Source organism: Plectropomus leopardus, chromosome 14, assembly GCF_008729295.1.
Source record: "Plectropomus leopardus isolate mb chromosome 14, YSFRI_Pleo_2.0, whole genome shotgun sequence".
In the NCBI taxonomy this organism is placed as follows: domain Eukaryota; kingdom Metazoa; phylum Chordata; class Actinopteri; order Perciformes; family Serranidae; genus Plectropomus; species Plectropomus leopardus.
Genome location: NC_056476.1, coordinates 9,915,839 through 9,929,700, shown reverse-complemented (window position 1 = coordinate 9,929,700; position 13,862 = coordinate 9,915,839). Strand labels below are relative to the sequence as shown.

Genomic DNA, 13,862 nt, shown 5'->3' with positions numbered 1-13,862 from the left:
AGAAGTGATCCCAAATGTAAGTAAGAGCCAGAAGAGTGACTTTTCTGATCATATGTGATACTTTCTCCACAATTAGCCTTTCTTTTCAAATGCATAGTTGATAACTATAGTTCTAAATCATATCCAAAGCCCAAAATATTTTCAAATAGAGGTCCCTGTGTCGAAATCAAATGTGGTCCATGACCTTGATGAGTATCAATCTAAAAAACTAAAACACACACAAAAAAGTTAAAAACCATAGAACTATAGAAAGAGGAGGGGCACCCCCACAAAGGGCTTGGCATAGTAAAACCGAGAAGATTCATTTCCGTTGAAGCCCTGACTGAGAGATCACACATCAGTCACAGCGACAGCGACTTTTACCTCAACACCTCTACTTCTGCAGGTGAGTTTGATAACTTAAACTGCATTTAACTGCAACTGTGTTCAGATAAAATTTGATTTTAATTATTGATAAAGCATTGGTGTTTTTTCTGGTCTGTAAGAGATTACTTTCACTTTCATTTCGCTGAATTTCCTCGCTTTCCATTTTCGTTTAAACAATCATTCATGGTTGTGTGAGGTGAGGACAATGTTTGTTGTGATGTTTACAAAAGGCAATGCAATCGCCTATAATGAAGAGGTGAACATCGAAGTGAACGCCCCTTCGATCATTTCGGGCCATCTAAACAGAGGAATTTATACTGAAGGAGTAGTCTTAATTTTTCTTATTTCTCAGCTTTGCAACCCGACATCAATCATTAGTAGCTCAATGAACATAAACATCAATAAAGCTTTAAAACATTCGGTAGAATTTAGAAACACGCTTAATCTGTAGAAATTAAGCACATTTATTCATTACGTGGTATCAGTTTAAATGTGAAAAGCACGTGCTCTGACGTGTTACATTCATTCAACCCCTGCCTCATACTGTGAAGGTGTGTAGGCCAACATCTGATTTTAAGATATTTTAAATGTGAAAGCACATTTAGGGACTTTATTTATCAGAAGAGGGTGGCATTACAGGGTCCACACAGCTGGCATTCGCAACATGTGCTCCCTCAAGAACATTTACACAACATTGGCATAATCTGTACTGTAGCACAGTGGACATGATTGGATTCTAAAAACTTTTAACTAAAAGTTAAAATTGAAAATGCAATCCTAGTGTTGAAAAGAGCCTCGTTTTTTTCACTCATCATGGAGTGCAGAATTCAATGTTGTTGTTTTTTTTGTTTTTTTTTTCTTTAGATTTGTTTTTGTTTTTATAGTTTCCAGCTATAGCGGAATTTGGGGATTCATAGTTTATTTAGAATAAATACAAAATTAAAAAAAAAAACCTTCAACACACTGAAAACATATTTTGAACTTTGAACATATTCAATATTTAGTGCTAGCTTTAGCTTAAGTAAGGAAAAGTATGCCTTATTAGAGAAGTCATAATATCTAACGGTAGTGCTTCATCCTCAGGTCAGTTTGGACAGTCTACCGGCCGTCATGCCTGTAATCAAATCCAGCCTGTCTAAAAATCAGCAGAGAAAGCTGCTCTCCCTCCTCGGTCACGTCAGACTCCACCTGCTCTACAAAGCTAGCGTCCATGGCTTCAGTGGTGCTGCTTTCCATCGCCGCTGTGACGAACAGGGGCCCACTGTCATTGTTGCCTACAATGCTGCTAGTTTCGTCTTTGGGGCCTACACCTCTAAAGACTACACCCAGAGTGGAGATAATGTCTATGATGAGGGGGCCTTCCTCTACAGCATCAGGGAGTGGATAAACTGGCCACTGAAGGTGACATCTATCAGAGGACAGCCTGCATTCACAGATGATGCCACTGGTCCAAATTATGGTGATTTGGTGTTCCTGCATGAGGACAAGCCTCAGATCCAGTCCAACCCAGGGACAAACTTCAACTTTATGGCAGACAAGATGCATGGAGAAAAGTTGGCACTGACTGAGTTTGAAGTGTATCGAGTTGAAGGTTTGTGATAAAAGAGATGTGTTTTATTCACATATATTTAGACAATATTTAAACTACATAATTTGGTGTGGACTATATTGAATGAATACTGAATGGTAGCATAATATAATCGTGTTCCACTGAACCTATTTCTCACATGCAGCCTTGGAAGATCTCCTGTCCAGTCCCTGGAGGAATGTCCAGTGGGCCGCAGAGTATGTAGAAATCTTACTTAATTTTTTCCATTTAGTGGCTTGACGGCTTACCTTGCTTTGGTGATGTCGAGATGCACTCCAGGGTGTGTTGGTGACTGCATGCTGCAACAGGCTTGAAACTTCAAATTCTACATTAAAACGCATTAATTTAACTATAATCCTCTGACTTGTAAATATTGTCCGTATCATTTGTGTTCTCTCTAGGAGGAGGCAGCAGCTGGTGGAAAATATTAAGAGCTATAAGCCTGAACTTAAAACAGTCCCCCAAGCCCGTGTGTTGTTGGTGGGGCCCGTCGGGGCTGGCAAGTCCAGCTTTTTCAACTCCATCAACTCACTGTTTCGAGGCAACATGACGTCCCAGGCCATCGCTGGTACAGCAGGGAAGAGCGTAACCACTCAGGTACAGATATGTTGAAGGTGAAGTGTGTCATTGTTTGAGCCAGATTGTAACCTGCAACAAAAACAGCAGAGAAAAACAAGAAGAAAAAAAACACTATTAGAAGTAGCATTGTTATTATATGCCTTGGTACACCAGTCAAGTTGCACTTAAAGTTTAAATCAATGTCTGTGAAAACATGGATGTTTCACACGTCTTCCCCCTGCAGAACAGAAGAGCTCTAAAATCAGCACAGTTTCGAGATTAGTGTCATCACTTCTGTTTCTGACCAAATATCTCCCCTTCTTTTTCCTGAAATATGACATTAAATCATGGCCAGAAAAGTATTTTTGTATAACTTTGCAGTTCAGATACCATATTCATGAGAATGGAACAAATTTATGTACGGATGTGCGGATGTCAAATGCAGCCATGGCTATCACCATCATGGAAGCATAAAAACTCAGGCTGTCAATTTAGTTAATTAATTTCTTTCATCGTGATTAATCACATTTTTTATCACATTTTCAATTCCATATTTTGCAGTTATGAAGTCCATATTGACAAGATAAAGCAGTTCTTACCAGATTGTCTTGATTAGGAATCAAATGACAGCCAAAAACGACATATATAAAGTGGACATGTCTGTTAAGAGATGACTTGTGGGTACCAACAGAACCCATTTTCATTCAGATATCTGGAGGTCAGAGTTTTAGGGACAACAGTGAAATAGCCTTGCCGTTTTTCTATCGCCAAAATGTAGTGTAACATTTGGAGCGTTATTTTGCTCCCTACCTGAGAAGCTACATGGGAAGTATCACTGTATTCCTCAGGTCTTCTAGTTTCATTTGATACCAGTATCAACACTGTAGGTTTTAAATTCAGCCCAGTATATCTCCTTAAACACAGGAATGTCGACTGGAGATTAACGCTATTTAAAAAAATAACATTATGAATGGACCTTGTTAGATTTTGTCATTCATATGAAGGTTTCCATTCTTCCACTGCCTGTAGTATAAAACTGATTCCACATGCTCCAACTGTACAGTTTGTCCCATTAAATTAAATTTCATGTCTCTCCTGTAGTTCCGCACCTACACCATCAAGGTGGGGAAAGGTGGCGAAGCTCTTCCTTTGATACTGTGTGACACAATGGGGCTGGAGGAAAATGCTGATGCTGGTTTGGACATTGACGACTTAGTCAACATCTACAAGGGCCACATAAAGGATCGCTGCCAGGTCTCTTTCATAACTGCCCAACTAATTACCTACATCGTCGTGTAACTGATGTAAGTGGTAAGAAAGTGGGATGTTTATCGAGTGATTAATGCATCTGTTTTATCTGCTCCTCAGCTTATTCCCTCCAGTCCTCTCCAGGAGGACAATCCTAACTTTAGGAAGGAGGCGACTCTGAATGATGTGATTCACTGTGTTGTTTATGTGGTCGACACCTGCAAGGTCTCTCTCCTCACCCAAAAGATGCTGGACAAGTTTGCCGTAATTCGCAAGAAGACCAACCAGCTGGGTTAGCAGTATAATAACGACATTTCATATATATTTCCTCTTAGGGGTCAGTAAACTTTCATTTAATCTTCTCTTTTATTTCAGTCTTTTCTGTTTGTGCTGGTCTCTTACAGGAATTCCTCAGATTCTGCTGATGACTAAAGTGGACGAGGCCTGCCCGCTGGTGGCAGAAGACTTAAGGGATGTTTATCGCAGTGTTTACATCCAGAGGAAGGTAGATTTTATTTATTATATACAGCCAAAAACTATTGACCTTTACAAGACCAACAGTATTACAGAATACTTAACCCATGGAATGACCATTAGTATATTATTTACTCAACACACATTACCTTGATTTCATGAAGGAAACTTTGTTTATCTCACATACCTCCACGGTGAACGGAAAATCCAGAAAAGGTCATTCTTTATGAATTTAAGTAACCGGGATTCGCTTTTAATGACGGCAAAACTTTTATCAAAACATCCAGTTACAAACTCTCACACAACTTCTGCAGTATTATCCAAATCTCATTTATAGTGGTATGATCAGTACTTCTCCAAACACATCCATCTTTATTTATCCAGGCTGGGTTGCGGACACAGCAGGCTGAGCAAAGCACTTCAAAGCAATATTTCTGTAAGATACTACAACTTGCTTTGAGCGCTGCTTCATCACTTTTTGTCTAGTGCAATCAATCACTAATCATTAGATAGAATGGCCCCATATAAGATAAGTGACATGAACTGATGTGTCGGTGTTGTGTTTATTTTTAAAAGTCCATAATGTCTTTTTTTAAATTATGAAAAATAACTTAAAAAATATTGTAAACGCTAAAAATATTATTGCAATTTAAATCCTACGAAATTATACAACTCTAGAACTAAAGAAAACACAAGAAAACATTATTCTGCTTAAACATATCAGCATAAAGTATGCGTAAGAGTGCTCTCATGCACATTTAGTGTGTAAGAGCACAACATTTCTTCTAAAGAATGGTTGGTGAATGAGGTCGAATGACGCTGCTCTGATAACTTGTTGATAATGATGCCTTCATCCATGAACGTTTCTTTTGCCTGTCTTTCAGGCCCGGGAGTTGAGCGAGTCTCTGGGCATCCCCTTGTCCTGCGTGCTGCCGCTGAAAAACTACAGCGTGGAGCTGGAGCTGGACCAGGACACTGACATACTGCTGCTGACTGCTGTGGAGCAGATGCTGAACTACGCAGACAACTTCTTAGAGAATCAGTTTGTAGAGTGCCCCGAGGAACATAAATTTGTGTAGGCCAATGAGGATGTCAACATCGCCATGGTTCCCTTGCAAAAAGCCAAAGGGATTTTCCATTTGATTTCACATTACTGCAGGAAATAAGCTCTGTGGCGAACGTTTATGATGCTTTACATGTTTTGTTCAGCAAAATAATCTCAACAAATGAACACCGCTTTTATGATTTTTTTTTAAAGATAAATGCAGTCACAAGAGGTAAAAAGCTAACAGGCTATAAACCCACTACAATACACCACAGTTGCATGACTTCACAGTAGCCACCATAACAAGGCTGTCCACTTGTGTTCTGCATGATGAAGGTCTATAATATCTCATCCAGGTACTTATTAGCAACTGTCTTTTTTAAGACACTCAAAATTTACAAGCGGGGTACTAAATGATGCATTTTGTGTCACAGCACAAAACATGAAAGTCTCATAAGTTGGGGTTACTACAGATCTTACTTAGGCATCTTATCAAAAACTCTTTAAAAAATCCATTGATTTCAAGAAGAGGCAACCACAAGTGCTAAAAAACTAACTCGTGTCCAGGTTTTAGGATACATTCCTGCACTCTTTAGATCTTTAGAAACATAATTTAGTGCACCATTTTGCTGTTATTTGAGAATTTGTGAACAAGAAGTAGTTGCCACACTGTGTCCTGTATTTTAAAAATGGAGGCTGAAAATACTATAAAATAGTAAATCTGATCAGTGCTGTTACAATATAAACCAAGATTCAGGTGATATGTTACCCTAAAATGTTTTCAGAAGCATGTTTCAGCTTACCGTTTCACTGTAATTGAAGATTGTTTGTTAGCAGCCAGCCACCATGTTTGGTTCTACCCAAGCTTGCATTAGGTCAACCACCAGTGGGAGCAGTGCATTCTGGTAGTTGTAGGTTTTCTACCTCTTGAGCAAAAGCAAATGTGACAGTTTTTACTGTTTATGTGGTACCAGTTTCAGGATAAAACATTAGAGTAAAGTAAATATGATCATATAGACTCTTCAGAAAATCATTGGTTGTTATGTTTACTTCTTTCTTCTTTTTATACGACTGTTTTGAGTTTAACTTTAAATAAAAAAATTCTAATACATGCACACTTATATCTAGTATTGGACATTGTTTTCTTTATACAATAACAAAACAGAAATAAATGGATAAGGGTCTTTGGTTACACAAACGTCTTACTTGATCATGCATGACTCTAACCTCATGTGACTGACAGTTTCACAATAGTGGGGTGGTTTTTCATCAGTCAGCCACCAGATGTCAGTCATCTTTGCATAACCACTGCTGCCCGGTTATGGAAACTCAGGATGTTATGGAGACGAGGAGCTCATGTTGCACAGCTGCAGCACAGCTCAACACAGTCACGAAGTTAAGCTGATTTCTATCGATACACTTCCACCGAATCATTATGTTTTATGCATATAGAGGACATATGCATACACATGCACATGTTTTATCGTGCGCAATAATGTTATGCAGATCACAACGTCAGAATGACAAAGCAAATGAACTTCCACATCGTGTAAAGGCATCACACAGTGTAACGAAACAAACAAACCAGCAGGACACATGACAGAAAGAGACGTTGGATTTCTTTGGAGCCAATTGTAAAACTCGGCTAGTTTCGGTGCCGCCCTCCTCCCAGCCCGGTATAAATACTGTGACGCAACGTTTCCAACAACAAACGCTCCTAACACTCTTGCACAGACACACAGAGAAAGCATTCAAAGCACAGGACTGCTGTCAGGCTTTTCCTCACCGGGATTCAGTTTGGACTTGCAAACATGATTCCAGAGGAGAGCTTTGCGTCCATCGAGAACAGGTAAGATTTTTTCTTTTTATTGCACTTTGTCAGATTTGGCTGTAGTTTTATGGCTGTCTGCGCCATGTGGATGGACATCATGTGCTGGATAGGAATGCTGTTTGTTCTTTGACCCTTGCGTTGCCTGAACTGCACAGGTCGATTAGGTAGAATCACACTGTGAGTTTGGATTTAAGACTGTATCTAACTGGAGGGCAGATATTTTTAGCATCAAGTACTAAATTTAACTTATTAAAGTTTGACAACATATAGTAACTTTAAGTCATTGCATAAATCATTGGTTTAAAAACTCATATATACTTATTTGTGCAATACTGTGCATGCATACTGCACAGCTTGCAGGAAAGACTGTGTGTGGACCATATGTATATTATGCTTGAAATCACACTCCCTCCTTATTTTATCACATTAATCCACATGCAACCTAACTGCTGAAACTGATGGATCAGGATGATGTATTATTAGCTTCTGATAGCTTTTTATGTAACTTCTCTTGGACTTTATCGTTTAATGAAGTTAGTTTAATGGCATTTCATAAAATTGATTAAATTAGGTACATTTATTAACCCTTGACCTGGATCAACATCAGTTTTCTTGTGCTTCGTCCAGATGCCGTTTACAAGCTATTTAACCCTTTCAAACCAGAAATTTCCCACAAATTGCAAGAAATTAACCAAAGGTGACAAAATTACCTAAAAATTAGTTGTGGAAAAAAGGGAAGATTATTAGAAAATTATCCCCCAAAAAGGGAAACATGCCCAGAAAACTATATTAATAATTATAATAATTTTAGATTTAAAATTATGTCAGTGGAAGAAAGAATTATTTTCAGTGCTTTTTTTTTGACATTTTGTGTCTTTTTTTTGCTGCTTACTTTCAAAACTAATGTGCTCACTTTTGAACCATATATTGCTAAGTTGCATGTTGTCTTTTCCCTATGTTTTTGAAAGAAGTCAAATCAATTTGCTCAGGTTTCAAAGGGTTAAAGAACTGCTGCAGTTGTATGACATGAGCAGTGTGTGGGTTTTTTTTGCAGAATATAAAAGGTTAATTGTTCTGTTTTTCCCCCTCAGGATGCAGTCTGTGGGTCTGGCTCTGGAGGAGTTGCTAGTGACGGCTCAGAAACAAGACTGCCTGACCGTTGGCATTTATGAATCAGCTAAACTCCTTAACGCGTGAGTTGAAACTATTAAGTTTGGCTTCACTATGCCTGTAATGTTTCTAACACACAACTTCACTTGCATTTTAGAAAAAAATGCAAGTATGTAGCAATGAGTGCGAGTGTCTACCTTAAACTCATAGTCATTTTCTCCTGCCTAACCAGAGACCCGGACAGCGTGGTTTTGTGTGTTCTGGCAACCGATGATGCAGACGATGTGGCGCTGCAGATCCACTTCACCCTGCTGCAGTCCTTCTGCTGCGACAGTGGCATTACCATCCTGAGAGTCTCAGGAGTTCAGCGGCTCCATCAGCTGCTGGGTGCCATGGATGCCAACAGAAACCAGGAAGAGAACGGAGACCTCCACTGCATGCTGGTTACGGTATGTTGACTCAGCACATCAGCCCTCTCTTACATAACTGCAAGGCCAAAGTGGAGATGTATTATTATTACAGATTATTTTCATGCAATGCTGTTACTGAAATGTTGCTTCATATTCTTGGTGTTATTTGAGTGAGTGCACTTTCTGGAACTTTTACTTGTGTTAACTTTTCTACAGAACAAATTCGCCTGTGAACATGAATTTGATGGTGCATTTGTTTCCCCTGCAGAACCCCCAGGCCGACCACTGCAGGCTACAAGAGGTGGGAACCTATTGCCAGGAGAGTCGACGCCTTGACCAGTGGGTGCCTGAACTGGTCCTGCAGGAACGCTGAAGGGTCCGGCACCAGCATGCACCAACAAACACAGGAGCTTTCTGGGTTCTGATGAACTGAAGGGTCCGTTGTTGCTCATGCAGGGATGTCCTGGAGCGGACTGGGACGGGCTGTCCTGACTGATGACATGCAGGAACCAAGGACCTCCTCTCAGTATCAGAGTGGAGAACGGTTTACAAAATCTGCTTTGTGCACAAAGACACAGACAGAAAGGCAGATTCACATCCAGGTCACATTGTTTTTACATTGTCAGCTTCTATTTTGTGCTTCTGTTTGATGTTTATGGGGTGTGACAGTCAATACCAGGAGTAGCAGCATCGACAGAAAGTGTCCACACCCCGACTTATACCTGGAAGACCTGTGTGTTTGGACTGGACTGGACAGGAATGCTGTAATGAAACTATGCCCAACATTCCTGTGTTTTCTGTCACGGGAGAGTCCTTGGAGAAAAGGCGTGTATGAATGTGTGGTATGCGTGGTACAATACTTGTGTCTTTCTTTAGATAAGACTGGGCGGGCGGCGTGTGCGTTCTTGAAATGAACAGCTGAACCTGCGGAAGAATCATCACCATGGAAACTGAAATGGAAATGATGTTCTAGTTAAAGTTGCACAGGATGTATTGACATTTCAGGACAAAAAAATCTAAAGAGAGGGGGTGCAAAGGACGTGATGTTTTTGGTCAGAGGATGATAAAGAATGAGCAGAATAATGAACTGTGTGTGATCTGATGGAAAATGTCGGCTGTAAATTCTAATCGTGCAAAAGAAACCACAGTCAGTATCTTTGTGCCTTCAGGAGTGCTGCTTTTTTGATCAAATGCTGTTAAAATGATTTTAAAAAAGTGCTACACCAGTAATTTATTGATCGTATCAGATGTTTTTGTAGCTATTTATGAACTGATTTTGTGCCCTGTTAACCAAGACAATAAATTATTGTATTGATAATTGTTTGACCTTTTTCATGTTTGCATCATGAAACTATAGCTAAGTTACGCAACTTCAGTTTACATTTTGGTTCAGGTAATGGAAAAAAACATGCCTTCTTGGGGCAAAGTGTAAGTGACAGCCTTAAAAATGGGCTGGGAAGCTCTTTTGTTGTAGAAAACAGTCAGAGAGAGAAACTGGGGTGGAGACAGAAACTCTTTGTGTTGGAGCAAACAGGCAAAACAAGCTGATGCAGACCCACTGTACCTACAAGTCAAGGAGCAGGGTGCGGGAAAGCTGCCGGAAATATCCAAGTTGCATGCAAAGACTTATTGTTTAATTTCTCTCAAGCTCTTTGCACTCAAGTTGTGTACAGGTTTCATGTCATAAAATGAAGCTAAACCTGCAGATGCATGCTCCAGAGGCCTGAGAGCAAGGGCATGTGCAAATTAATCTCAGTGTAACCCCACCCATGCCACAGTATCACATGATCACATGATCAGGTAGCAAGATGTTCCTGCAACACAAGTGGTTCATCCTACCCTCTGCCCCCCCATTCTGCATGTTTTGATTCCCGCTCCACCCTCCGCTCTCACATGTCTGCTCACAGATCTGAGGGCAGAGCACAAGCGAGGGAACATTCAGGCACATGGACCTCCCATTTGTTTATTATCAGCTGGACAGGGGAGTGGCTAATGTGGGGACTGACTTCTGATTGGTTGTAGTACTTCCGCCCTAAAACTGATTGGCTTTTACTTGCAGGGAATGGGGGGGCTGTGGTTTGAAACTTGGAGGAGACTCGTGACTGTTGAGGCAGTGCTGCAAAGGGACTTGTAACAATGACATTCTTGTCAAATAACCCTAATAGGAGGCTTTACCTGGCTGTGCCCTTTGTTTATGCTGCACTTTGTTTTGTGTGATGCAAAAGGTTTTCATGTTTGCACTGCACACCATGTACTCACTGGGCCACAGAGCATGTGTGTCCATGTGCATCATGTATCTTTACAATCAGTGTGAGAAAAAGCCAGATCCTCCTACAGAGAGAGCACAAAAAGAAAAACACAGAAAACATGTCCAATAAACTGCAGCTGAAAATGCACGAGTGTTTACAGCCATGATGTGAGACTATATATAAATAGTTTTTGTACTTATGAGTATCTGACATGTGAATAGCATTCATGCCACCTAATTAGAAAAAATGAGCAAGATACTCCACCTAATAATGCGAAGAAAACCACACAAGTTTCGATGCCTTACATCAGCAAGTGGCTGTTGTCCGGTGTAATTAAATGCAAATTTGATGAATATGGTGTTATTTTATCAGTGCACTGTATGTTAATCCTTACAGGGCCAATGCTTAGCTACGGATGTTTAGCATATTTAATATTAAGTATCTTCACCATAGCCTATAGACCGTTTCATTGCTCTTCTGTTGATTGAGCAACAGCTTTGGTCCGTTTACTTACTGTCAGCTCGTTTCCTTGTCAACCACTGTGTTGTTGTTCATAGGGGGTCGTGTTTACCATGTTCATAAGAAGTGACCATGTGAAGGCCCCCCTGATGTGGTATTCACGATCTCATAAGTGGAAATTTTCAGACAGCTCAGATTTCACGTCTTCTTGCCCACAACTTAGCATGTCAAAAACACGAGCTCCATTTGAATGCAGCATAATAAACATTCCAACAGGAAAAACACTGGGACCATTTTAAATGTTTATGCTGTCAAGCTTGAAACAATGTATTAGTTTAGCGTGTTTGCATGCTTACAGTTGTTGCATGCTTACAATTGCTAATCAGCAGTAAATAGAGAGCACAACTGAGGCTGATGAGAATGTGATTCATTTTACAGCTATTTGGTGATAAACGTAAGTATTGAGATATTACATTTTTTTCAAGGAAATATTAAAAGTGCAATGTGAAGGATTGATACAGAACTGAAATTTCTCCTTTGCATCAAGCATGAAGGACACCTGCAAAATGCAAATAGCCTATCTAATAATGAATATAAGCTACTGAAAACATTTTTTTGCATTATGTACAATTTTTGCCAAAGACGCCCCTCAGTCCTACACAGTGGACCTTTGAAGGCAAAACAACAGTTAACACGTCCATGTGTCTATGCGTCCGTGTGTCCACAATGGTCCACATTATACAGTTGGTCTGCATGATACAGTTGGTCTGCATGATGTAAATGTGGTCATCCAATCATGTCCATGGGATTCTGCATGGACCCATATGCAGATGGCCACATGAAGCACATTTTTATGACTGTGCAAACTTGTTGAACAGCAAGTGTGCTAACTGCATGTGCACCAATTCCTTGTACCGCACTCTAGTGCAGTCCAAAACACTGTGGTCAAGCCAACTGTAGCCTGCCACACTGCAGTGAGGTCAGCATAAAGTATAGACATATTTTCAGCAACACGTTTTTATAGCATGCACAGTTGCTATGCCAACATTCCATATGGTTAAGAAAAATGAGCTGCGCACGGACGTCCGCTTAGGAGTCCATGCGGACCCACACAGACATGGGTAGATGGGTACATGTACATCATGTGGTCAAAAATGCACTCTCGCAAATATGCAGAAACTATGAAGGGATCACCAAAGTTGTTAAAATTCATCCTACAAGTGACATTAAAGTGTGTATCAAATCAAAGTAAACTGTCTCAGCAGCGATTGGATTGGTTGTTGTTAGACCGCAAATGTCATCTTCAAGTGGCGTTAGATGAAAAGTCACAGCATTACCAAAGTTATTAGGATTCATCCTGCAGGAGCCATGAATGTCTGTATTTTCATAGAATTGCATTGAGGCAGTTTTTTAGGTATTCTAGTCTGGACCATATTGGTGGACCAACCAACAGACCAGCCCAGTCGGCAGAATATAATATTGGCATCGAATGTTTCTGCAAAATGCGTATATGGTAGATCTTCATGTTTCCTGTGAATTATATCAACATTTATGTGGTTCAGACTGCATATGAGCTGAGGGAGGTGGTGTGACACGTAGGTGAGACACCGGCCAAACAGCAGACAGCAGAAGACCACTGTACAAGACCAAAGAGAGTTTGGGACATTTCCAGCTGTGTTTGTTGTGACCAAACTGGGTATTTTTAAGCCAAAATATGTTTTTCCTATTCTTAACGAAGTGTTTTTATCGATCCTAAACCTAACCACATTAACTGCAGTGTTTTCACAACATAAAATTGAAAAAATAATGTAAAGTTTTAACATATCTGCTTTATATGAAACATACAAGTGTGACATATCCTTGGTTTGCAGGAACGTACAATGTAAACATTTATTCTGGTGATTGGATTGACCAGGGTTGTATATCCAAGAGCTGTGCTGCCAGTATGCCTAAAAGCAAAGACTACACAAGAGCATGTGTTATTATATCATCTTTTTATTAATGTTATCTACTTCTCAATATCATCTTTTTAACAGCAATATCCACAAAATATTAACAGTGTGCAAGAAAACATGAGTTATGGCACATCAGAGAACAGTTACAAAAAATAGATATATTTTCTTCATAATCAATCAAGGCAAAAAGATACATATACTGTATGCATACACAGGAGATCAGAACACAAAAGATGAGTCTTGGGAAGGGCTCAGAGCCGACTCAGCGATGTTTGATTTCAAAGTCCACCAGTGAGGAGCCTCGACTCTCCCCACCTGACCTGAAATAATTTCCCCGGGCTCGTTTTGTGTCACAACACCAGTGGATTTTCATCTCGAGCCATGTGTTCTACCTTAACACTGATGATCTGATCACCCCCAAGACCAGCATAAACACAATATACGCCACCATAAGGCAAACTAACAACCAACCAATCAGACAAACTGTCAGACAAACCAGCGATTTCGGCTGTCTGTCTCTGATCTTAAGCCCAACCAGCGATGGAATGATTGAAAAAACAATGATGATA

General features: G+C 40.0%; 2 protein-coding genes across 2 annotated transcripts; both read left to right on the top strand.

Moving 5' to 3' along the window:
• Positions 1-303: 303 nt before the first annotated feature.
• Positions 304-5,443, top strand: LOC121953862 (interferon-induced protein 44-like). Its single transcript, XM_042501111.1, has 8 exons — positions 304-385; positions 1,450-1,957; positions 2,100-2,151; positions 2,356-2,551; positions 3,614-3,766; positions 3,881-4,052; positions 4,165-4,265; positions 5,119-5,443. Exons 2-8 carry the CDS (start codon positions 1,477-1,479, stop codon positions 5,311-5,313), a joined length of 1,350 nt encoding a protein of 449 aa, XP_042357045.1. The 5' UTR covers positions 304-385; positions 1,450-1,476; the 3' UTR covers positions 5,314-5,443.
• Positions 5,444-6,908: 1,465 nt separating this feature from the next.
• LOC121953863 (growth arrest and DNA damage-inducible protein GADD45 beta-like) lies at positions 6,909-9,838 on the top strand. The gene is made up of 4 exons (XM_042501113.1): positions 6,909-7,128; positions 8,202-8,303; positions 8,453-8,669; positions 8,899-9,838. Exons 1-4 carry the CDS (start codon positions 7,091-7,093, stop codon positions 9,001-9,003), a joined length of 462 nt encoding a protein of 153 aa, XP_042357047.1. The 5' UTR covers positions 6,909-7,090; the 3' UTR covers positions 9,004-9,838.
• Positions 9,839-13,862: the final 4,024 nt, after the last annotated feature.